The sequence below is a fragment of the Hemicordylus capensis genome, chromosome 14 (genome assembly GCF_027244095.1).
Source record: "Hemicordylus capensis ecotype Gifberg chromosome 14, rHemCap1.1.pri, whole genome shotgun sequence".
NCBI classification, from domain to species: domain Eukaryota; kingdom Metazoa; phylum Chordata; class Lepidosauria; order Squamata; family Cordylidae; genus Hemicordylus; species Hemicordylus capensis.
This window is the reverse complement of record NC_069670.1, coordinates 11,720,456-11,745,585: the sequence shown is the minus strand read 5'-3', so window position 1 is coordinate 11,745,585 and position 25,130 is coordinate 11,720,456. Positions and strand designations below refer to the sequence as shown.

General features: G+C 51.7%; 2 protein-coding genes across 14 annotated transcripts in view; one reads left to right on the top strand and one right to left on the bottom strand.

Annotated features, from left to right (window-relative positions):
• Positions 1–179: 179 nt before the first annotated feature.
• NAA40 (N-alpha-acetyltransferase 40, NatD catalytic subunit) overlaps positions 180–25,130 on the top strand; it is a 37,950-nt gene continuing 12,999 nt past the window's right edge. For 3 of the 13 annotated variants that reach the window (XR_008312291.1, XR_008312289.1, XR_008312290.1), the window contains exons 1-8: positions 1,802–2,036; positions 7,035–7,130; positions 7,790–7,842; positions 8,441–8,536; positions 9,324–9,482; positions 9,842–9,925; positions 11,434–11,511; positions 13,120–13,594. Coding sequence is in view for 8 of the 13 variants with exons in the window: in XM_053278525.1 (XP_053134500.1) it covers positions 1,827–2,036; positions 7,035–7,130; positions 7,790–7,842; positions 8,441–8,536; positions 9,324–9,482; positions 9,842–9,925; positions 11,434–11,511; positions 13,120–13,208; positions 13,487–13,554 (933 nt within the window). In the remaining 5 variants the exon portion in view is untranslated. Of the gene's footprint in view, positions 434–1,791; positions 2,037–3,866; positions 3,889–7,034; positions 7,131–7,789; positions 7,843–8,440; positions 8,537–9,323; positions 9,483–9,841; positions 9,926–11,433; positions 11,512–13,119; positions 13,595–16,316; positions 16,692–20,101; positions 20,374–25,130 lie in introns of those variants that run through there. The other 10 variants (XM_053278523.1, XM_053278522.1, XM_053278525.1 and 7 more) reach the window with 9 other exon arrangements.
• On the bottom strand, positions 17,979–24,436 carry LOC128337481 (actin, alpha cardiac muscle 1-like). The gene is made up of 6 exons (XM_053278527.1): positions 24,308–24,436; positions 23,162–23,486; positions 22,366–22,527; positions 21,853–22,044; positions 19,662–19,843; positions 17,979–18,473 (listed from the first exon to the last, which is right to left on the bottom strand). The coding sequence occupies exons 1-6, from the start codon at positions 24,434–24,436 to the stop codon at positions 18,330–18,332; spliced, it is 1,134 nt and encodes a 377-aa protein (XP_053134502.1). The 3' UTR covers positions 17,979–18,329.

The following is a 25,130-nucleotide window of genomic DNA, read 5'->3' as shown; positions in this document are numbered from 1 at the left end:
AGCTCCATGTTGGAAGTTCTGGTGAGCTCAAAATAAAGTCCCACTGACTGACATCCGCATTGCTTTGCTTCATGCTGAATTGTCTGCACAGCTATTGCTCTCCAGACTGGCCTTCTCAGGGTCAGGCAATTTGCACATGCAAGGCTTAGTTTTGGGAGGTTTTGTATTTTGCAGGATTTATAGCAAGAGGGGGCGCTTTGAATACTCAAAAGTGCTCTATAAATGCGGAGTGTGGTTATTAAGTCTTGTAGTCACAAAAAGTGTGTCTGTGTGTGTAACAGGAACCTGTGACTTTTGTGCTTATTCATATACGTATTTCTTTCTTTCAAAGAAACTGAAGGCAGCTTGCAGTAACAAAAATGTAAAAACAAAACAAACACCCAACACCATGACAACACAGCAATAAAAGTTCAGCTGGACCACAAAAGTGAGGGTAGGTGAAAACAGGCATCAAACAAGCTCAAGAAAAAAGCCGACTGGAAAAGCTGGGCCTTTGCCAGCTGCCGAAACACCCCCAAAGAGGGTGTTGGACCCCTTCGGGCAGCCCCCGAAGATGGTCTCTTGTATGGCCATTTTGCCCACTTCTCTCCTTGAACGATGGATTGGAAGGAGGAAGAGAAGCATTTTAAGAGTCACACGGGGCACAGGAAGTGTGGGGAGGAGATGGGATCAGGAAATGACACTGAATATAGGCCCCCCAAATTCAACATTTGCACCAAAGTGGCACTAAAATGGCCTTGAGGGAGGAGGGGGAGCGGGGTAGAGGTGCTGGATAGATTAATGAATTGTTTATTCAATATTGCCTAATGTGTTTTGGGCAAAGAATCCTCTTCAGAGGCAAACACATTTCGGATATCTTTCTGAGGATTCTCTCCCTCCTGCACAAAGGCCGATCATAACGCTTGACAGTTACAGAGCGTTTGAAGCGATTGATATACGTGATGGTGTGAACATGCTTGCAACTGCCCCTGTAAGGTAGGCCACTTCTAGCATCCTCATATTTGCTGGTGAGGTTGCTGTCCAGACACAGAACTCTCTTAATCGGGATGCTCTTAAGAGAAACCAGCAAGTAAATGGCTGCAGTGGGGGTATATACTCAGATTTCTCCAGTCTGTGCAGGTCCATTGGCAAAATGTAGTTTCCGTGGGGCAGAGACTTGGCCTGTTTTTGTGCATATGTGTGCCTGCACAGATCAGTCCAAAGTTTGATTCTATCGGTTTAGGATTCAGGGGAGGCCAGGGGTTTCCTGGGTGTGTTGCATCAGGTATTTAAAGGTATCTCAAAATCTGGATCTCTTCTTCCTCCCCACTTGGAAGAAAGTGAGGAATAGAGGTTTGCAATGCAAAGGGACGGGGGTTGTTCACAACAAGGCTGTGTGCATTTGAAGCGGGGCCCTCTTGTTGTGTTTTGTTTTGTTTCCCAGGTATCTGTTGCTTTTGGAACTTTTTGCTGCTTTTCGGGATAATAGGAAAGTTGGGGTTTGAAGGGCGAAACAAACGGTCCACTTTTTTTAAAAAAGAGAGGCCCCCTCTGGCGGGGCACCGTCTGGCCAATCAGCGCCAGCCGCCTCTAACGGTCGGAGCGCGAGACCACCAGCAGTTAAAGGGTGGGGGCTACAACGGGTTGGCAAAGAAAATCTTAAAGCGCAGGCGCGATCAGGTCCCCTTGCTCCTTTCTTCTTCCCCCTCCCCTCTTTCCCGCCCTTTTCGCCCGCCCCGCCCACCAACGCTGGAGCACCGCCCTCTTCCTTCCCCCCGCGCACGCGCTCCAGAAGCCCCGCTCCCCTGCCTTCCGCCCTTTCCCCTGCCCGCGGTTTGGCGGCACGCATGCGCGGGCGCGCTTTCGCATGCGAGTGCCCACCTCCGCGCTGTGCGTCAGGTGCCTGCTTGTTCCCTGCCTCTCCCGCTCCCCCGTTTGGGGCCCTGCGCAGGCGCAGTAGAAGCATACCCCCTTTTAAACCTATTTTCTGTGACCCCCCACCACAAATTTCTGAAGAGGCGGGGGGGGTGGGGGTCGTAGTCGTCATCATCATGGGGGTGAGTAAGGCCTAGGTTTATCGGGGGGTGGGTGGGTGGGCAAGCTGGGGGCCAGGGCTTGGGGGAGGGGGCTGAGGAGGGAGAAAAGTTTGGTATTGGGCCTCTATGTGGGGGGAGAGGGGAGGTAATTATTGAGGGCTGGGCATACGTTGGGGGTGGGTTTAAGGCTGACATGGAGGTATTGGGAAGTTTGGTATTGGAGGAAGAGAAATAATTGGGGGAAATGTATGGGGGGGTCAGTATTGGGGGCCTTGAGGTAACCATGAAGGGAGGGGAAGATTTGGGAATATGTGGGGCTTGACTCTAAAGCCAGGTGTGGGGTGATGGGGGTTAAGGAGAGGCTCATTTGTGGGGCGTAATATGGGTGTGTGTGGATGTTTGGTGTTGGAGGGAGGCACATGGCTTGGTGGGGGGGGGCAGTCAGTTCTGGAGGGTATTATGGTAAGAAAGTGAAGGGGGGAAATTTGGGCACCAGGAAGGGATAGGTTGAGAGGGAGGAGGAGAAAAATCTGGGGGTGTTGGGAGATTTGGGGTCTGGTTGTTGTGGGGTCTGGAGGGGCTTGAGGTTAGTTTGTGTTAGAGGGAGATGTGGAGCAGATCGGTATTGGAGGGAATTAGGGTTTCATTTTTTTGCATGTGTGTATGTGTAACTTTTGATTGTGCACCACCTTGTGAAACTAAAGGCGGCATATAGATAGATAAGGCAGGTGGTCTGGGAGCTGGGGGTTAAGGGGAAATATTGCATGGGGGTTGGGGGATTTAGGATCAGTACAGAGAGGCAGGTATAGTACCTGCCTGCTTGAATGCATGCAGGAGTTCCCAAGTTCCCTACCTGGCAGCATCTTCAAGATAGGGCTGAGACTCCTGCCTGCGACCTTGGAGAAGCCGCTACCGGTCTGTGTAGATGATACTGGGCTAGATGGACCAAGGGTCTGACTCTGTAGGAGGCATCTTCCTATTTTCCTAGTATAATTTGGGGTGGAAAAGAGGGTATTAGAAAGTAACTTGGGGTTGAAGTGGAATAATTGTGGGGTGGGGCTGGTGTTGGGAAGTTCAGCTGATAACAGTAATGGCCCCCTTTTCATTTATTAACACACATCCCGCCAATAACAGACACCAGTTTTCTCCATATAGAGGTTTCCTGTTTTTAGGAAGAGGCTGGGCTATTTTGAGCTGCTGTCCCCATGTGACACGTTATTTGTCCACCTCTGCAGAGCTGATGTGCTTGGTAGATTCTCTGTTGCTTTTGCAAATGTATGGCCATGAGTGATTACTTAGAATTATGTTCCACCCCCAGTCCCGAGCATCCAGGTGGCTAGCAGCAATTTATTTATTTGACACATTGATGCTCTTCTTTTAAACACATGATTTGCCTGATTATACAGTTTAGTTGTGTACATACATATATGTAGACATGTCTCTTACTGCTCAATCCTATGCATGTGTATTTGCTTTTATCAGCACTGATTCCAGTGGGTACAGATAAAAGCAAATAAACATGCATCTCTAGTAAGTGTGGATGGGCTTGCAGCTTTGAGGGACTTATTTTCTCACCATCACTGTAGCTTCACCACAATAAAATATTTTTATTATTTTATTATTCATTACACTTTTATCCCAGTTTTCCTTCAGTTAGCTCAGGGCGGCATTTGTGGTTCCCTGAGTTATCCTAACAACAGCCCTGTGGGGTAGATTAGTTTGAGAGACAGTGTCTGCTCCAAAGTGAGCTTCATGGCTGAGTGGAGATATGAACTTGGGTCTCCTGTATTCTATCCTGCTCAACAGCCTGACCATACCAGTTCACCCCAGTACCTCACTAGCAGCTGGAGCGCAGAGTTGTACAAATATCAAAGTAAGGAGCAGGGGGAGGAAAGCTTATATAGCATAAAAGTTGTGACTGCGGTTGGCTGCTTTTCTGTTTGTATATGTTCTTCAATTTTATTGTATTTCGAAGGTTGCATTTTCTAACTGTATCTTGCTTTGAGGACCTTTTTGGCAAAAACCCCCGCAGCCTATAAAACTTAATATAGATCAATACAGTTCAATTCGAACAGGAGAGGAAGATCAGTGGCAGTAACAAGGATGTGTTAGGCTCGGCCCAAAGATGACAACTCCGGTGTCAGTCCCATTTGAGAGCAGGATCTCTGGTCCTTGAGGAATTCTTGGCCTTTTTTGAGCGGGTCTGGTTTTGGTTACATTTGCATGCTTTCAGGATTCGGATAGTGTATCCAAGGTGCCTGTGTGAGGGGCACATACTGTGATATGCAAGGCCTTGCTTTCCTTGTTGTTGGTAGTTGAGCCAGGGCTAACGGGGAAAGACCCCCGGTTAAGTTCCAAAGCTTAAAGCCTATGAATGTCTTAGGAGGCTGAATGAAGTTTTGTACAGTAGTCACCAAGTTTGTCAAGCACATCTTGTCATGCAGCGATAAGAACCCTGACTGAATGGGATTCCCCTGTGGAAGTCCTGTCCTTAAAGGTAGGAGATCCCTGCCTTCATCACCCTAGCTTGAAACATGCCACAAGTCAAGGCTGTAACTCGCTGCTTTTCTTATTCTCACTTGCCTGTTGGGAGTGAATGTGGTAGCTGGAGTTTCAGACTAGATGTGGAGAAGCCTCAGTTCAGATCTCCACTTGGCTGTGAAGCTCACTGGGGGACTTTGGGAGCAATCGCATTTCTCTGCTGAACCCACCTTGTGGGGTTGATGTGATGGTAAATTGGAGGGGGGGGGCAGCATTGTAGCCGACCCTGTGCTCCTTAGAGGAAGGGTGGAATTTTAAAGGAAATGAAATAGGTGAGGGGCTTGTAATTGTCCCGGGCTCCTTGGAAGAAGGATGTATTGCCGTGGTAATAGCTGGCTGTGATGCTTAAGAGTTTCCTCCAGACAGTTTGGCAGCAAAGTCGGTCCAACGTGGAAGAGAGTTGGTTCTGCTTTTTCCACAATGGATGTGTCACTGATGAACCTCTGTTGGTGCATGTGAGCAGACAACGGCCTAGAGCCTTTTGCTGGCTTATATGCAGTAGGTGGAGAAGACTTCATGTCCATCCAAAGCTCCGTCCAAGCAAGCTGAAGTGCCCATTTTCCTCACACGGAAAATGGCACAGTTCGCCGCACCTGCAAGACATCACTGCTTCTTTTTTTAACTGTGGGTGCCTCAGTTTCTTGAAGACAGCAGACCGCTCTTCTTGTTTAAGAGGCTTTGACTCCTTTTCATGCCAGCGAGCTGATGTTCCGCTCCCTGCCTGGCAGCCTTCCTGCCCCACTTTCTCCCTGCTCTGCTCAGCCTCTGAACTGGCTTCCCAGCCGACCGCGCACTGCAAACATGAGCGTCCTTGCTTGAACTTTGGTGGGGGTGGAAGGGTTGTGCTGAGGTTAAGCGCGTGCTTTTGGCTCACAACCACCAATATTCCCTGACTCACCAGCCTGGCAAAAACTTTACAGCTCTTCAGAAGCAAGTCTCTCTCTCTCTCATTGGCAATATTTCGAAGCCAGAGTTTTCTGGGCGTGCAGCCCTGCAGGTGGAGACAAAAAACGGTGCAGCCTGGAACGCGGCTCCTCTGCCTGGGTTTTGTGCTGTGCAGGGATTGGATTCCCTGTTGCTCCTGACGGACCGCAGCGTTCTTCTTTTCCCACTGCCCCCGCACATAGACGGGGGCCATTTCCGCAGAGGGAAAATGTAACAGCTGAAGAGGCCTTTCGTCAGCCAGGGGAGCTGGGACTTCTTGGCATCGCCCAGCATTCCTCAGAGGCACTTTCACCGGCTTGCCAAGATGGTGCCCTGAGCATCTGCCTTGCAAAGCTCTGTGGGAAGCATTCATTCAAAACCTCTTTAATTGGTTTAAATGGTGGATTAATCAATTAAAGCTCTAGTTGATTAAGCAGCATGGGCCAATTTTAATCAGTGGGGTGTAAGTTAAAGGCACCAGGGTTCCCTGTAACAGGGATTCCCAGACTTTGTTGACCACAGCTCCCATCATCCCCAGTTGCAATGGCCTTTGGAATGATGGGAGCTGTAGTCATCAACATCTGGGGATTCCTGTTAGAGAGAACACTGAAACGCACCCTTGTCTGGTCTTGTGGTAGCAAGCATGACTTGTCCCCTTAGCTAAGCAGGGTCTGCCCTGGTTGCATATGAAAGGGAGACTAGAAGTGTGAGCACTGGAAGAGATTCCCCTCAGGGCATGGAGCCGCTCTGGGAAGAGCAGAAGGTCCCAAGTTCCCTCCCTGGCAGCATCTCCAAGATCGGGCTGAGAGAGATTCCTGCCTGCAACCTTGGAGAAGCTGCTGCCAGTCTGTGTAGACAATACTGAGCTAGGTAGACCAAGTGTCTGACTTGGTATACAGCAGCTTCCTATATTCCTATGTCTGTCTTGCCCTATTAAGGAATAGCACGAATTTGCCTTGGTTTGCATTTGGATATCTCTGCTGTAAGATATTCCCCTTTGGGGATCGGGCTGCAGCTTAGTGGTTGAGCATCTCCTTTGCACGTTGTAGAAGGTCCCAGGTTCACTCCCTGGCATCTCCAAGTAGGACTGGGAGAGCCTCTGCCAGTCCGTGTAGACAGTAATCTAGATGAACCAATGGTCTGACTCTGGATAAGGCAGCTTGCTATGTCTGAGCATCACCTTGGGGTTTTTTAAAATGTTGGTGTAATCCATGGATGGCCTGAGGGTACATCCTGCTGGGAAGAGCCAGCGTGATGTAGTAGTTAGAGCGCTGGCCTAGTGAACCAGGGAGACCTTGGTTCAAATCTTGGCCACGAACCGTCCTAGGTGATCCTGGGACAATCACCATCTCAGCCTGACCTAGCTTACTGGGTGGTCATGAGGATAAAATGCGGGGAGGAGACCATTTATGCCACCTTCTGAAGCCTCTCTCCATTGCACGACCCTTCTGTTTGTAATGTTGCATGGAGCACACACAGAGCCCCTGCTTTGACGCGGTGCTTGCTGCCCTACAGAATGCAGTTGCACTGACCTCTCAGTCCTCCTCATTTTAGAGAAAGTCGAGCAAAGGCAAGGAAAAGAAACAGAAGCGTCTGGAAGAGCGGGCCGCCATGGATGCTGTCTGTGCCAAGGTGGAAGCTGCAAATAAAGTGAGCTGCATTCCCCCCCTGGAGACTGTCTTGAAGTTTGCGGGGGACTGAAGGGGAGAGGCCTTTCCCACAAAGCGTCTTAAGGAGGAAAACGCAACCTCCGGCCTCCTGGTCCAAACCTCCCCTGCATGAAGCAGGTCACCCAGCAGGCATTGAGGCAGCAGGACTGGGGTGCCAGCCGCGGAGGCTGAAGAGCTTCAGGAATGGCCCGGAAGCCTCTCCTTCCCTCCTGGTCTGCCTCGGCCTCCTCACCCCCCACGCCTGCACTGCGCTTGGCCTCCCTTTCCTCAAGGGGCCCCTCTGTCTCCAGGCTCAGCCCGTGGGCTGCCTGTTAAGCCCTTGGGAGCCCCTGTTGAGACTGGGCCTAGGCTCGGTGGTGGTGGTGGTGGTGCACCTCAGGGCCTAGAACAACTCTGGCAGCAACGGGGTCCTCCTGGGCCCCCAGAGTGCGCTGCTCCTCAAGAGGAACTTAGCTCGAGTGTCCTGTGGGGCTGGGCAGTGGAGGGTGCTCCAGGTCGGGGGAATCCCTGGCTGTGGGCGGTTCCTCCGAGGACACTCCAGGATGCCAGTCGAGGGGGGCCACTCACATTCATGCCCTGACTGCTCTGCAGAGCTTGACCCCTTCCTCGCTCTGCTTACTCTGTCATTCTTTTCCCTAGTTGGGGGATCCCTTGGAAGCCTTCCCAGTCTTCAAGAAATATGACCGGAACGGGTGAGTGATGTTCTCTGCCCTCCTTGGGGAGGCGGGAGGGATTTTAACTCGGCTGCTGCCTGTGGGCCGCCTCCAGCCTCAGAGGCACGATGCAGGGGAGCCAGAGCAGCAGGAGAGAGGGCCTGCACACACCTCTTGCCTGTGGGCTCCCCAGAGGCATCTGGTGGGCCACTGTGCACAACCGGGTGCTGGACTGGGTAGGCTTTGGGCCTGATCTAGCAGGGCTGCTCTTATGGCACTGGGAGGGCACCCAGTGCTTGAGCGATGGGGTAGCCAACCTGAGGTGCTTCTGCTGTTATGGGACTGCGGTTCCCAGCATCCCCAGCCACAGTAGATTTCTGCTGGAGGTGATGGGAGTTGTAGTCCTACAGCATCTGGAGAGTCACAGCCTGGCCTTCCCTGCTCTAGTTGCTGCTCGTGTGTCGTGGTCCATAGTTTGCAAATGTCACAGTCCATGCTCCTGGCTGGCTGCCGACTGCGTGCTGGCCTCACAGCCGCGTTGTAGCTGGCATCTCCGGCCTTGGATTTCAGAGCTCTAGCTGCAGAGCAAACCTCCTCCTCATTGCATCTCTTTCCCTCCCCTCCTGTCTTGTTGCAGGTTAAATGTCTCAATTGAGTGCAAACGAGTTTCCAGCTTGGACCCGGCCACACTCGACTGGGCTTTTGAACTGACCAAAGTGAACATGCAGACCTTGTAAGGCCTGGGGGATGTTCAGGCCGGAGGGAGGCAGGAGGGGGCCCCTGCTAGCCGTTGTGGGGATGGGCCGAAAGGGATGGGGGGGCCGCCTTGAGAGTCGTGGCCATCGCTCAGTGGCAGAGCACATGCCTTGCCTGTGGAAGGCGGTCGTTTTAATCTCTGGTCTCTCCAGTTTAAAGGGATCGAGTAGCAGGTGCTGGCAGGGGGCCCCGCCTGAGGCCACAGAGAGCCACTGTCAGCCAAAGTAGACCAAATATGGCTACAGAGATGGATGGTCTTGCTTGGCTTTGCATCTTTGTGGTTGTGTGGGGTACCCCATTAGAGGCTGCCACTGCAGTTTCCTTAGAGAAGCTGAGTGCTTTAAGACTGGGAGGGGGTGTGGGCGAGCGGAAGTGAGTTGAGCAGACGAAACGGAGCACAGCAGGCGAGGACACCCGTCCCTGTTGCAACCGCATTTGAAGGAACAGCCGTGGTAGCAGGAAAGCATACGAGGCTCAACATCCCAAATGGCCTTTTGGGAGTGGTAGAGAGCACCCAGCTTGGCTCTGACATCAGAAACCACGGTTTCTTGTCCTGCAGACGAGCAGGGGGCAGCCCTCGGATTCCTGCACTCCCTTCTCCCCTTCACATGGGATGAAGATGAGAGGCTTTTTGCCGCGGTTGCCACCTGTGCTTCGCTCACACCTTAGTTTGTCACAGCAAGTACTTCCTGTCTTGGCCTTGTCCTGCAAAAGGGAATGTCAAAGTGGCCAGCTTCCCTCTGATGCTTCCTCTTTCTCCCAAGGTACGAGCAGAGTGAGTGGGGTTGGAAGGACCGAGAGAAACGGGACGAGATGACAGATGACCGCGCTTGGTACCTAATTGCTCTGAAAGATGGCTCCGTCCCAGTGGCTTTCTCCCACTTCCGCTTCGACGTGGAATGTGGGGAAGAGGTCCTCTATTGGTATGTGCCTCTCCTCGGGACGGGCAGCAGGGGGTGTGGTGAGAGTGCAGGATTATTGGGCTGCCTTGGTCTTCGGCAACCAAGACAGCCCAGGTTTTGTGAATGAAACTCATGACTGAAGTTGAGTTCATTTGCATAAGCCACTGTATTTATTTGTGAGTGCGAAACGTAGAGGCTTTCAGGACTTCTGTGCATGTCTGCATGCACACACATTCCAGCAGCAGCTGGGACAATTAATCCCCAATAGAGTGGGAAGACTTCCAAGTTGATTGCTTTGCTCTGAATTGGAAAACTTCATGAGAGAATTTTGAGTCTCGGGGCGCCTTGAGTTCTCACACTTTCCCCAACCCTCTTGCCAGCTATGAAGTGCAGTTGGAAAGCAAAGTGAGGAGGAAAGGCCTGGGCAAGTTTCTCATACAGATCCTGCAGCTCGTGGCAAATGGGTAAGTCTGCCTGCCCCCACCCCCCACTCTCTATGGGCTGCCGATCCTTCTCAGCCTGTGGCAGCGATTTTGAGCATGTCTGCTTGCCCGTTGACATTAGTGGGGCTCCTTATGCAAGTTGTATTTCGGCACAGATGATGCCTGGAATGGCATGCAGCGCAGCAAACCCTCTGAGAGGTTTTTCCTTGCCTGTTGGTTTAATTTTTGGTTTATGCACTTAGGAAACAGGATTCAACCCTCTGATGTCTCATTAGGTGGAGATGAGGACCCCAGCACAGCCAGTGGCGCACCTAGGTAGTTCTGGCGCCTGGGCACCACCATCCATCAAGAGACTGCCCCTCCGTGCCCCCCCCCCCATTAAAAAAATTTTTAAATAGGAAACCTGCTTTGGGGGGGCCTCCTGCCACCACTCCTCCTGCCACCACTCTGAACCTCCAATTCCACCCACTGCCCATAATTTTAGCTGCCATGTGCACAGCCGAGGTGTGGTGGCCAGGGAGGGGGGGGGTGAGCCGAGCAGGCTTTCCCATCCCCCGCGGCAGTGGACGGAGTGACCGCTGGGCCTGTACATTCAGCCCAGTGACCCTTGAGAACTGAGAGGCACTCCAGTGCACCTGCGCAGTTGAAATAGATCATCACAAGCCCAGGCCCAGCGGCCGCTCCATCCACTGCTATGGGGGAGTGGGGAAGCCTGCTCAGCCCACCCCCTGGCCACCACCCCTCAGCCGTGTACCAGGTGACTAAAGTTATGGGGGGGAATTGGAAGTTTTGCAGGGCAGGTGCCCACACAGTGGCCCACCAGATGCCTCTGGGAAGCCCACAAGCAAGAGGTGAGGGCATGCCCTCTCCCCTGCAACTGGTATTGAGAGGCATCCTGTCTTTGAGCACTGAAGTCTGAAAGTGTTTCCTTCAGGGATGCTTACCTGGCACCTTCTCTGATGTCATTTCAGTGCCAGGTGAAGATCTCTTATCTTCCTAAGCTGTCTTAGCTGCTGGATTGTTTGGGTTTTTGTTTTTATACTTTGCTGAGGATTGTTTTTAAATGTTATGTTTGTATTGGTTTTATCGTTGGAAATTATAAGCCATCGTGAGAGCATTTATGTGTTGAAAAATGGGACAGAAAATAAAAGTACAAGTGAATCACTCCCAAATGCATGCAAAATTGTGGAAGACCCTGTGCATTTTTCTGTGCTGTTCTTGAAAATGACCAGATCTTTATAAAAGTAGATTTTGTACCTTTGTTTGGCGAAGCTGACTATTTTGTTAGTGTTGTATGGGCCTTGAGTTTTAAAAACAAAATTAGCAGTTGTCTCTGGGTGGTCCAGTTCTGTGCTAGATGTAGTACATGTCATGGGAATAGAGTTAATCCTATATGTATCCTTGAAATGTATAATCTTCTTCCCTGTTTTCATAGAACTAGAACAGGTTCAAATGCTTTGTTTTCCCAGTCAACTGTGAGGAGCAAAGCTGATCTTGCCTCTCCCTGATGGTTTCCCCCCTCTTCTTAGCACACAGATGAAGAAAGTTATGCTAACCGTATTTAAACACAATCGTGGAGCATACCAGTTCTTCAGAGAAGCTTTACAGTAAGGAGTCGGCTTAATTCTTTTCCTCTTCTGTGTGTGGGGCAGGGAGAGGGTGGGAAGGGTATTCCTTTTTCCATGGGGTTGGAGCCATTAGCCCAGTCCCTTAGGCTAAAGGCGGGTTTCAGCACTGTCTAAAAATAGCATAGATAGGTTAAAATAATTCCAGCCACCAAATGGCTGCCCATGCAGTAAAATACTGCACTGTTCCTGGAATGCATATACCTGTCTATCCATCCATCAGAGAGACAGACCCCTGCTTATCAGCCAAAAGTAGCATACACCAATGATAACACATGACCACTTTTAAAACAACTTAGTAAGATTCAGCAGCATCAAAAGAGACAGAATGCAGCAAGCAGCAGTAATCGGTAACCAGCCTGATCAGTGGAGTAAAACATCACACAAGCCTTTAAGATGCCTGTTGAAACCACATGATCTTTGCTAACTTCCTGAAAGTGGGCTGGAAAGGGCTAGCTAGGTCTCCCCAGGGGGGAGAGAAGTGTGGGGGTGCCATGGTCAAATAAGCTCCATTTCCAGCCACCCCCTGTCTCATTTAAGAAGATGGGGGGGCAGGTGCTTGGGCCTCTGACTGTGGTCTTGTGGTGCAGGCAGCTTCCTGCAGAAGCCCTGCTGGTGATGGACTGGCCACCATTCATAAGAACAGCCCTGCTGGATCAGGCCCATGGCCCATCTAGTCCAGCATCCTGTTTTGCACAGTGGCCTGTGACTCCCCTGCAACTGGTACTCAGAGGCATCCTGTCTCTGAGGCTGGCCCCTCTTAAAGCAATCCAGCTTGTTTGCTGTCACCACATCTTGTGGCAGAGAATTCCACAAATGGATTATGCATTGTGTGAAAAAGTACTTCCGTTTGTTGGTCCTAGATTTCCCAGCAATCAATTTCATGGGATGACCCCTGGTTCTAGTGTTATGTGAGAGAGAGAAAAATTTCTATCCACTTTTTTCTCCACACCATGCATGATTTTATAGACCTCTATCATGTCTCCCCGCAGTTGACTTTTTTCTAAACTAAATAGCCCCAGGTGTTGTAGCCTTGCCTCATCAAGAAGGTGCTCTAAGGCCCCTGATCATCTTGGTTGCCCTCTTCTGCACCTTTCCCAGTTCTACAATGTCCTTTTTTTAGATGTGACCAGAATTGTATGCAGTACTCCAAGTGTGGCCGCACCATAGTTTTGTATAAGGGCATTATAATATTAGCCGTTTTATTTCCAATCCCCTTCTTAATGATCCCTAGCATGGAATTGGCCTTTTTCACAGCTGCTGTGCACATTGAGCCAACACTTTCAACGAGCTGTCCACCACCACCCCAAGATCCCTCTCCTGGTCAGTCACCGACAGCTCAGATCCCATCAGCGTATACTTTAAGCTGGCATTTTTCGTCCCAATGTGCATCACTTGACACTTGCCAACAGTGAACCGCATTTGCCGTTTTGTCACCCACTCACTCAGTTTGGAGAGACCCTTCTGGAGCTTCTCACAACCTCTTTTGGATTTCGCTTCCCGAAAGTGTTTGGTATCATCTGCAAATCTGGCCACCTTGCTGCTTACCCCAGCTTCTAGATTTTCTCTTTCTCTTGCCTTGCTCTGCAGGTTTGAAATTGACGACGCCTCGCCCAGCATGTCTGGCTGCTGTGGGGAAGACTGCTCCTATGAGATCCTCAGCCGAAGAACGAAATTTGGTGAGAGCCAGCATGCTCACTCGGGCAGTCACTGTGGAGGCTGCTGCCACTGAGGCTGCCCTTGGCAATCCGCTTCCCAAAGAACCCGACTCTTCACCTCGGCCCGCCTTTCTTTTCGGTTTTCTCTGCCCAGTCACGGCCCGCCCTCCAGCTCCCCCGTTTCTTGCTCTGTGCCCTGAGCCAGGACAACAGACTTTTCTGTCGCATCCTGAATCCCAGGATGAAAGATCTTCCTCCGCACGGGAGGTTCTGGAAACGAAATCTTGCCTAATTCTCAGGCCTAGCACCGGATCTTGCTTCCCTGTGGCCTCGAACCGAAGGAGCGAATCCAAACAGCTGGTTTTAAACCTCGCATTTCTGCAGCAAGGAAATAGTTATCGTCTAAAGTGAGTGGTAGGGATAATTTATTTTTCAAACTTGCAGGTGGAGGGAATTGGTTTTTCATGGATTCTGCATCGCCCATTTCTAGAGTGGGAGATCCAGATAGGCTACTTCGCTTCCGTTTTATTGATCTGTGCCTCTGCATCTCTTTCCTAATCATGGTCAAGTTTGCATCTGCTGCTTTGCTGCAGAATTACAGTGTCTAGCAGTGGAACGTGGTTCCCTTTGTGAGGGTCACGGGAATAACCTCGTTCGTTCCCATCCGATTGTGGGGGTGGGCAGTGCTGAGACAAGCTCTTGCAAAAAAGGTGCTACGGATCTAGAGCCAGATGATCAATAATGTTCTATGTCAAAACATTGGTATCTGGAGCCATTTCTCCCGGCTGGTGGTACAGAGGGGAAACGGTGCTGACTGAAACTGATTGCTTGGGAAGCTTGCTCCTAGTCAATCCCTGAGGCTGGTTTCTGTGCTTGATTCAGCTTGTTAAGTGCCTCTCCTGGTGAGCTGTGCAGCTGACCTTTTTCTGCGTGCAAGAAGCCTAGAGAGAGCTGCTTGCCAGAGCTGCCCTCTGCTGAGCAAATGTTACGTTGGAATGTTGGCCTTTTGTTGATGGAAAGGCCCGACGGAAGGTGGCATGAAGGAAAACGTGGTGCACATGCTAGGAATTGGGTTTAGGGCTGCTCTCCCTCGGGCCCTGCTTGCTAAGGGTAGCTGCCTGACATGGCATTCATGATCTTGCATATTATCAGCCAAGGGAGGAGGAGTTCATAGACGGTGGCTGACGCCCCAGCTGTATGCTTCACTGACAGAAGGACAGTTATTTACTTGAGTGGCTGTCCTTCCACGGAGTACGATGCCCTCTTTCCATCCCTATGGGGCACCTGAGATCTTGCATCCTTCTCACCTCAGGGAGGTGCGTTGGTTTTACGCAAGCTCCATTTTGGGGCCCAGCCACCAGGCGTGAGACCTGGCATTGGAGTAAAGCCTGTACCAGGTTGCTGCACAAACTATTGCTCACCTGAACGTCTTTATTCACCTGGCTGTCTTTCTTGTTTTCTTTTCTTTTCTTTTTTCTTTTTGGTGGGAAGAACATTGTTCTGTTGTGGAGATTTAGGAGCATGTTGGTTGCCAGGCCATTGTCAGTGGCTTTCTTCTCTCATCCCGGTGCTTTTTGGTGGTGTAGTTTGCTGCATGGTCCCCTGGGGAGGGGGGCAGGTGCTCCTAACCGCTGTCCAGATCCTGTCTATTGATACCAGTGATCCTGACCCCTGGAATGACCTGTCTTGTGCCGCTCGCCCACAAAATGGAGTGTGTTCCAGGGGCGTCAGCCTCAAAGCCTCCTTCCTCTCCCAGCTGTTTTTGCTGTTCCTGCTGAAGGAAGGCCACGTGGGTGCTTCTAGCCACCATTGGCCTAGCTTTTTGTGGGCGGGGTTAAGTGGTCGGCGAAGCCCACCCTGCGCTGTGGCACGTCTTCATTTGAGAAGCCGAAAGCCTTCACTTGGTTTGAATTGGGGTGTGCCTTGCGCTTGATGTGCACCTCTGCAAATGGGAGGAGTGGCAGTGAGTTTCTTCATGGGAATTGGAGACTTCCAAGTTTATCCTTAAGGATTTGTGAAAAACACATGCCTCGGGCCAGGGAGAGCATGCTGATTCTTATGGATGGCTTTTCACTTGGAATTTAAAAAGAAGTGGGGTGGGGGGGAATACAGCCAGTGGTGTAAAGCTGGGGCCAGGCTTTCCTTGCCAAGCTGTCTCTGGTGGTGGTGGTGGTGGGGCTGCTCTCTCTACCTGACCCCTGCCACCATCACATCGCCATCTCTTTCCTTCCTGCCCCTCGCTTGGCTAGAGAGAATCCACCCAGGCTACAGAATTCGGCCAGGGAGAGGCATAGCTGCAAATGGACAAATGAGCCAGGAAAGAGCCCATCGGGGCAGAAGCCCTTGGGTTAGCCCTCCCAGGTGGGGTTGGCAGAGCTGCAGGGCCACTTGCCATATAGGGCTGTTGTGTCTGTGTCCAAGCCCAAGCCCTCGCGCTGCTTCCCGCATGGCTGGCTTTCTGCACAGATTGTGGAGAAAGGTACACCTCCGAGTTCTCGGCAGCATTACCCGGTGGGCCTTGGGTGCACCTGTCAGTTGATGCAGGAACAGCCGTGCCCCAAGCTTAGGGCCACAGGGAGCTTGGAGCCTGGGCCCACAGCAGAACCAAGCAGGGTGAAAGGGTTGGGACTTCTTCTCATCTTGGGCTTTTCCCAAGACCTGTTGTCATTCCTCTCCCCGCTCTGAGAGTAGAGGACTACACATCCTCCAGATCTTGCTCAGCTGCTCTCTGTGCAGTGTGGAAGCGACAAGGGATCCAAATGAAACTTGCAATCTCCTTTTTTTATTTTTCCTGGAGCTAAAGTTCCCACTCGCTTCCTTCCCCTCCCCACCGCCATCCCTAATTGTGGGTAGATCTGTCCGGTTTTGCTGAAGAAGCATGGGGATTATAATCTGTCTTTACCAAGTCATGATTACCTTTTTAATATATCACTGGATATTTTTAAAGAGTAGGGTTTCTAAAATAAACCATTTCTTGTGTGTGTGTGGAAAAACAAGGGAGTTGTTGGTTGGTTGTTTTTTGAAAATCCATGGGCAGTCTCAAAAGCTTTTTGAACTGTGGATAAACTGAAGAACTCTGAATATATCTTCCTGTCTCTCCATAATTAATACCTGTTTTATTTGGCATAGCAATTTTCTTTACCAACATTTGGACCACCTCTTCGTATCCCTTCACCTGGATTCTCTCCTAGAAAGGAAAGGTCGATGCGTGTACTCCCCCCCTTCCCCCATGTGGCTATTTAGTACTTCTTAAAAATATGTTTTATGTTGTAGTTATTCTGGTTCCTTTTGGGGGTTGTGTGTGTGGTTTGTTTTTGGTTTCCCCCCCTCCATATCTCCTCCCCCCCGCTCTACCCTCCAGGTTGTGTCGGTTTTTAGAAGACATTTTTTAAAGGTGATTGCATTTCTTAGCAAATATTTTCACTGGAATCAAAGGGAGCAAGGGGACTTTCTTTTGGTATTATGTTTTATTTGTACGTTAAAAATAAACGTTTTTGTTTTCAATCTAAAGGGGTGAGTGTGTCTGTCTGGTGCAAAGCCATGCTGCGTTGTCTGAGGATGCTGGAGCAGCTTGTGGGGTCTGTTGTCATTCTGCATCTTTCACCTCTTCAGCTATAGTCCTGGAAATAATTGCTTATAAACTGAATTAGACACAGAACTGCTCGTGCTGAGAAAGCTGTGAATGCATAAATGTATATCCCACTAGACTTTCACATTGTATTCTATATAAGGTGCATTATGAATAACTGTGGGCTGGATCCAGAGAACCATGAACAGAAGGAAACTACTGTTGGCTGTTAGACTTTTGGGTCATAAGAATAGCCCTTCTGGATCAGGCCCAAGGCCCATCTAGTCCAGCATCCTGTTTCCCACAGTGGCCCACCAGATGCCGCCGGAAGCCACAGGCAGGAGTCGAGGGCATGCCCCCTCTCCTGCCACTACTCCCCTGCAACTGGTACTCAGAGGATCTGCGAATTCTAGTGCTTGTATGAAAGTTTGCTTGCTTTGTGTATAACTTTGCATAATTGTATACTGCAACACTTCCTCTGCTTTTAGGTAATTCTGCTTATCCTGGTAAGAGGTGAGTTGATCTGCAGGCCATTACAACCCTATTGTAACCCCATTACAACCCTCTGGCATTTGGATCTTGCAACTTTTCTGGCTTCTCGGTAATTCACCTGGCATCTGTCCACACGCTTTCAAGCATAGCTTTACTATAGAGATTTATATCCCACCTTGGCAACAAAGGATCTCCAAGGTTGCTTAGAACAGACTAAAGATAGACAAGGAATGTGATTCCTTCTCTCTTGGGACCAGCTATTGTGACAGCTGTGGGGATGTGAAAGTAAAGCCTCTTCCCCCATTCTCTGGGGATTCCTGCTTATAGATGTTTTTAGTGGGGCTGGCATCTTTGCAGCCATGTGAACTAGAAACTTGGCTTTTTTGTGTTTTAAAATAAGCAATTATCAGGAAGCCAACAGTATGATCACCTTGGCCAATGTAAATATTATCGCCATCATCACTTCTGAAACTCCAGTTGTTGGCATCTCCTATATGCTGTCAAGCCTAGCTTTGCAGCCACAAGGACTCAAAACTTGCTTTCTTTTTGAAACGGAAAGTGGAGACTCTTGGGGTGTTGACTTGTGTAACTCTTCCCCCTTGGATGTAGAATTGCAGGAGGTGCAAGCAGCCCTCTTGCTGTGGGGTGGACGCCATTCTGCCCTGACCCAGCAGCAGCGGTGTGCTGACCCTAGAACAGAACTCTCTCCTGTCACGTTCCCCTGTAAGACATGTTTGTATTTATTTAAGGCTTTGTGAAGGGAAGAGATGTGGGGAGAAATAGTTCTTCAACCAATACAAAACTCCAGCTTTTGAAAGGACCCTCAAAATAAAAGAACCTCGCAAGGCTGGAGTATGTGGAGATCACAGCCTTGCCGTGGAAGCAAGACCCTGAGGAACAGAAGTGTTTCTGCAGATCTTCATTCTGCTCGGGAGTCAGCTTCCTCACATTGGGTTTCTCTAAAGCAGAGGAGGAGCACCTTCTGTGTCATGAGCAGTAGCATAAGTGGCATATCTGGGGTGGGGGAAGATGGTAGCCGGAGCATGAAATGAGACGCAGAGGAAAGGCACGAGCTGGTGGGTCTAGAAGCACTTCCGGTGGACAATGGAGGGCCCTGCTTCATCGTACTCTTGCTTGCTGATCCACATCTGCTGGAAAGTGGAGAGGGAGGCCAAGATGGAGCCACCGATCCACACGGAGTACTTCCGTTCAGGAGGAGCAATGATCTGCAGCAGGAGAGAGGTGACACGGACCTGAAATTCGTGTGGGTTACCTAGAGATGAGGCCTTTTCTTAACCTACCTTGGAGCTCCTTTCTAAGCAAGCAAAGGCTCCCGCAGGCTTTGGTCACCACTGGGCGGCTGCTTCCATGGCATTGTGGTCAGGGCCATGGGCAGCCCCGATCCGGAGCCTCTCTGAGGCCGGCTGGGCTTGGGGGCTTGGCTGGAGCTAGCCCTCAAACAAGGGCTTCAGCCAGGTCCTGAACTGCTGCCGCGAAAGACTGCTTGGTTCACCAGATGCAAGCAAATGGTGTGGCCAGTCCAGCTGCAACCTGAATCCATGTCCTCTGTGCAAAATTGAAATGGGCCCCTCTTGTGTTGCATGGGACGTGCACAAAGCTGTACGGGCCATGGACGCCTTGCCTCCAGTCTTTGGTGAATGGACTCCACCGCCTTTCTGGCTTTTGCAATTCCAGCAGGCACACACTTCCAAGTAGATTGTGCACAACCAAGACTAGAAACTTGCCCATTTAAAAGATAGATAAATAATTCTATCTCTATCTATCTAAGACGTACCCGTCACCAATCCCATGTGTGGCAGCTCTTGTGAGCGTGAGCGAGCTGCCAGGAGGGGGTGAGGAAAGTGGCGGCGGACAGAAAAAATGGCGGGGGGGGGGGAGAAGGTGTGTGGAGGGGAAATGGTGGTGGGAGAGAAAGCCATGGCGGGGGCTGAGGATGGGGAGAGAGCTGAGAAGGAGGGGGGGAGTATTAGAGGTACAGACGCTCTGTGCCTGGGCCAGCTAGTAATATATTGAAACCGAGCTTATTGGGCAACTAAATTCTTCAGCCAAATATCACGTCCTGCAGCTCTACTAACAGAATTGCTGCATGCATCAAGCCTATCCCTGGGTGTTGGTTTCTCTAGAAAGAGAAACAGAGATGAATAGTAAGGTCGCTGCCTTGCCTGCCAAACGGAGCCTTCAGAGCAAAGGGAACCAGTGAAGCAGAGAGTATGTTGGATTGTAGGCAATTCATCCTTGCTGAGGAGATTCAAGGTCCTCCACAGAGATTAAGCCAGGCGTGAGAAACTGCCTCTCTGAATGGAATTGCCACCCAGATACAGGGCAATGTGTATTGTGCCCTTGGGGGCCTCTCGGAATGCGGTAGCTTCTGGCCATCTGCCCACCGGCCTCACCTTGATCTTCATGGTGCTGGGTGCCAAGGCTGTGATTTCCTTCTGCATCCGGTCGGCGATGCCGGGATACATGGTGGTGCCACCAGAGAGGACGTTGTTGGCATACAGGTCCTTGCGGATGTCAATGTCGCACTTCATGATAGAGTTGTAGGTGGTCTCATGGATGCCTGCGGATTCCATGCCTGGGGAGAAGGGAAGGTGGTGAAACTTGATTGACCTGCTGCATAGCATAGGTGAGAAGGTTTTCCATGCACACGGTGCCATTTTGCGAATGGTTGTGTCAATTCAGAAGCGCCTGCTGCTAAACCTCGGGAAGCCGAGGCCAGTGCTCTCTGTGGGTTTGGGTGCCCTAGAGGCAGACTAGCCCACAACATTATGATAGGAGTGCTCATCTTGCCTGGCAGATGGCTCAAGAATGCCTCTGGCTCTCTCCTCTGCAGGATGGAAAAGAGGAGACTCGCCACCAGGGATGTACATGGACCAGTTCAAATGTCCGGCAATTCGGCCAGTTCGAAGGTGGCGGGGGTATCTTTAAGGACAGGGTGGGGTGCTCTTATGCCCCGCCGGACCGCATCTCCAGGCAGTTTACATAACGGAATAAAATATAAAAACTTAAAACGGCAATGCAAACATTTTTTAAGAAGCACCGTTTCCATCCCAGAGAATGTTCCTAAATCCTTGGCCAGACTTGGTCATCTTTCCTTAAGCATTCACACCTCTCTGTAGAGTGCCTCCTCCATGGCCATATAAGGCTGCTGCAGTGTGTGGAGGAGTTGGGTGGAAGGAGGCTGGCGGGGGGACGGGTGGTCAGAGGCTGAGAGGTCATCCCTATGATAAGAGGGCCATGGGGAAGAATCCTTCACCAAGGGCAACAGGGAAAAGATTTCCCTATGGCCTCGGGTTACAACAGCTGGCAAGAGGAGGCAACGTCTCCCTTCACTATAGGAGAAGCGCTACCCCGGAATTCTCAGCCGCCTTGCCTATTTTGGGTGGGGAAAGAGCAGCAAGGAAAGATCAGCTGTCGTCTACACCCACTATCCAAGCCTCAGGCCCCTTCATCCGTGGAATGTCTACCTGATATGCTCCGGTCGGTCCAGGCTCCTGTGATCAAACCGCCCACTCTACTAGGTTCCCTGCAGTTCCTGATGTGTGTCAGATAAGGTTTGGAAGTGTCACTCCTGGCCTTCTTGGACGCGCGGATTGATCTTTCTTGCCACTGATATGTGCCGTACCCCTCTGAATTACCACCACCCCCTTGGCAACCATCCATGGATTGACACTTCCATAAGTGACAGCTTCCCTTTTAAACAGAAACTGATAGGGAGTGATAGAGAATGCCTTTTATTGGCAAGGAAGATGAATGGTTTTTGTGGCAGGGGAAGATATAGTTTGAGTATCAAAGAAAGTTCTTGAAATCATGAGGGGTGGAGAGAGTGAATGGGAGGGAAACAGACATGCACCGTGGGTGTTTAAATCCTCAATTGGGCTTCCTCTGTTTAAATGATGGACTTGCCAAATTGTGATATTTCATGAAGTACAGTATTTGTGGGATTTTGTAACCATACACATGATGTATTTGATGGCTTTTAAGTAGTCGCAGCTTGTGGTTTTGTATCTCTGTTTTTTTAAAAAGCTGATAGGTAACAGCTTTTTAGTGCAAGCAAAGGAGAAGCCCTGCAACAAGCATTTAGCCCGGGAAACTCATTGCCACAGGATGCAAGGTAGCCACTGGCATGACTGCCTTAAATTCTGGAAGAATTTAAGCCACTTTAGATCTGTTACAGCAAGAACGGGAGGGGGACATCTTCTGGAACTTGGAAGTCTAACTGATGTCTTGTGGTATATGCTTTTGTAAGCTAGAGCCTGACCTGCGCATCCAATGAAGTGGTCCCTGCTCTATACTACAATATATTGGACAGGAGTTGTGTAGTTTCTTAAATAATTATAATTATAATATGATGGTGGGGAAAAGACTGTTATTGGTAGCTTCTCCTTGTTGTGATGAGAGTCCAGAACAGGAAACGGAAGCTTGGAGCCCTTTTATGGGAGGCGAAGGCTGTGATCCTTACCCATGTAGTCAGCTAACCTCTGAGGTGCTCCCACTGTTTGCTATTGTGGAAAGAACCGTTCATTGTTTCTAAAGATCCCCTTCCTACCCGTAAGGGGGTCTCGGCACCTTTTGCACTCTTACCAATGAAAGAGGGTTGGAAGAGGGTCTCTGGGCACCGGAAACGCTCGTTGCCAATGGTGATGACCTGCCCGTCAGGGAGCTCATAGCTCTTCTCCAGGGAGGAAGAGGAAGCCGCTGTGGCCATCTCGTTCTCAAAGTCCAGAGCCACGTAGCCCAGCTTCTCCTTGATGTCGCGCACAATCTCCCGCTCAGCTGCGGGAAGACAAAAGGACTCAAGCTGTCCAGCCCAGTTCTCCAAAGGAGGGGCCTCCTTGTTCTAGGAGAGCAGCTCAGCCTCGCCCCGCTAGAGTTTAGCTAGTTGTTGCCCAAGACGTCCTGAGCCAAGGTGGAAAACTCTGGGTGACTCTAACTCAACTCTTCCCAGGAGAGGCCAGGACTCTCTCCCACTCTGGCCCTTCTGAGGCCATGCGGAAGACTCTCCTGGTCACGCCTCTCGCAAGGACCGCGCCAAGGCTAAGCGAGGCGTCTTCCCTCCTTGGTGTGGTCCAGCCAGCCACCGGGCGGCCCACTTACCTGTAGTGACAAAGGAATAGCCACGTTCAGTTAGGATCTTCATCAGGTAGTCTGTGAGGTCACGCCCAGCCAGGTCCAAGCGCTGGATGGCGTGGGGCAAGGCATAGCCCTCGTAGATGGGCACGTTGTGGGTGACGCCGTCCCCAGAATCCAGCACGATGCCTACCGAAGAGGAAACCCCGGTCAGGAGAAGGCCAGCGGGAGAAAGGGGGGGGGGTCCTTGTACTGAGCAAGGGGTTGGACTAGAAGCACTTCCACGCCGGTAGGTGGAAGAACCATCAGAAGTCATTGGAGAGAGACTTCTGGGGCGGGGGGCTCGGCCTGCCTATAGGTCCTCATCCTCCCACTTGCCTTTCCTTTTCCCCAATCCAGTCCTCCAGGAGAGGATGAGTGGGGAGCAAAGTGCTTCTTGAGTGTCTGGAAGTGGAACGGGTTGAGAGGGGTGGCAAGTGGTCTTCCCATCCTCTGGAGTGGGGTGGGGGTCTGGAGTTGGATTTCCAAGGGATGAGGCTTGGAAATTTCTCTGGCTGTCTCAACGGAACCGGAGGACAGCCCTGCTGGGTCGGGCCCATCTCATCCAGCATCCTCTCTCGCAAAATTAAGCTTGCGTAAACGCATACAAGCAGACGAACCTCTGCTTCTCTTGGCACAGAAAACAGCAGCTGGCTTGTACTGTGTTATGCCAGGCCCTTAGCCCACCCAGGTCCTTCCAGCCCACCTTGTGCACGCCAAGCAGCCCCCCCCCCCCACGTGCGGGAGTCACTCTCTTGGTATTAGTTTCTTGTTCCCTTCTTACCGGTGGTGCGGCCAGAGGCGTAGAGGGACAGCACAGCCTGGATGGCCACGTACATGGCGGGCACGTTGAAGGTTTCAAACATGATCTGGGTCATTTTCTCCCGGTTGGCCTTGGGGTTGAGGGGGGCCTCTGTCAGCAGGGTGGGGTGTTCCTCAGGGGCCACACGCAGCTCGTTGTAGAAGGTGTGGTGCCAGATCTTCTCCATGTCATCCCAGTTGGTGATGATGCCGTGCTCGATGGGGTACTTGAGGGTCAGGATGCCTCTCTTGCTCTGGGCCTCGTCTCCCACGTAGGAGTCCTTCTGGCCCATGCCCACCATGACGCCCTGGGGAGGAGCAGGGAGAAGTGGGGGGCCCCCCTCCAGGCTGCCCTGTGCTTAACTTCTGGGCGAAAGGAGGGTGGGGGCTGGCCTCTTTTTGGAAACAAAACCCAAACGGGGGGAGGCCGACAGGTGAAATGCACTCTGCCGTTGCTCAGGGGCACTTCTGCTGGCCCTCCGCGGCATCTCCTAGCACTGGGGCCTGGCACTGCACGGCTAGTCTTGCCTGAGTGTGCGTGGCTGCCTTGTGCAGCCCGTCTAGGACTGAGGGGGCTTTGGGCGGAGTGCATGGCCCAAGTGGGAGCCTGCACGGCTGGCTCCCCGGGGTGGGCGGACCCTGACAGGCTTCCCAGGCGGTGAGGGGCTCGGTGGCAGGCCCCCTCCGTTCCCCCAAGGGCGATGGGTGCCCGTGGCCGTCTTGCCGTTGCAGGACTGGGCTTCATGCAGAGCGGCTGCTCTTGCCCTGAGCTGTGGACGGACTAACCTCGCAGCCCCCTCTGGGAAGGGCGCACGCCCCGCCCCGCCCCGCCCCGCCCTGCCTCCAAATGGCTGCTGCCTCTTAAGCTACAGCGCAGCAGCTGTTGGGAGCATCACTCCACCCCGGGGGAACCTGACCCCCTTGGAACGCAGAGAGGCAAGTGATCTCTTAATTACCCTGGTTGGCATTTGTCGGGGACAGCCCCCCGCTGTTCTGAGGCTGCTCTCTGGTGGCCTCCCTGGCCCTTCGGGGTCAGCTGGGCTGGGCAGGCCCACCTGTGTCCAGGCCTTCCATTGCTGGGCTGGTGGGTGCCCTTCAGCCTCAAGCCCTGCGCCCGCGGCTGCCTTACCTGGTGTCTCGGGCGTCCGACGATGGAGGGGAACACGGCCCGGGGGGCATCGTCGCCGGCAAAGCCCGCCTTGACCAGCCCTGAGCCGTTGTCGCACACCAGGGCCGTTGTCTCTTCGTCGTCACACATGGCGTGGGCTCACTGGGGGAAGAGAGACAGACTGCGGGGGCTCGGGTTGCCTCCCCCAAGCACCCGGGGCTGGCCCTCTTGCCTTCCTGACGGAGGCCACGTGAACTCAGGTGGAAGGGGAAAGTTAGACGCCCCGCGGAGGGGTTTAACTGGGCTTCTTTTCTCTTCTCTCAGCCTGAAGTGTCCGCATGAGGAGTTGCATCGGCTCTCTGCCCGGCTTTTCAGCCCCTCTAGCATCCCAGAGCTGAGGGGCTGGAGTTGAGCTGAAAGGTGCCGAGGCCTTGAGCCTCTTCTGCAGACGTTTGGGCGGTTCCAGCAAGAACGAGAAGGGGCAGGGTCTCTTTGGGACCTGGAGGGCATCCTCTGCTCAGGGAAGTGCTGCTCTGCCCCTTGCACCCGAACGTTGCACCAGGGAAATGGAACCGAAGCCAAACAGGCCGTTCCAGTTGTGCAATCTTGGGCACAAGCCGGATAGCAGAAGCTGCTGTGGAACCCTCCAGTTATCATGCTGCGGGGACCCTTTTGCATGCTCTGGCACAAGTACTGGCAACTATTTCCCTTCTGCCCATGGTTCTTTGCATCCAGCCCAAAGAATCTGCAGGCGCTTTGGGGACTAATAGAGGGCTTATTTTATTGTGCAAGGGAAGAGGGTTAAGTCCCACAATCCCTACCCATGGTAGCTGCTTCTAAAGGA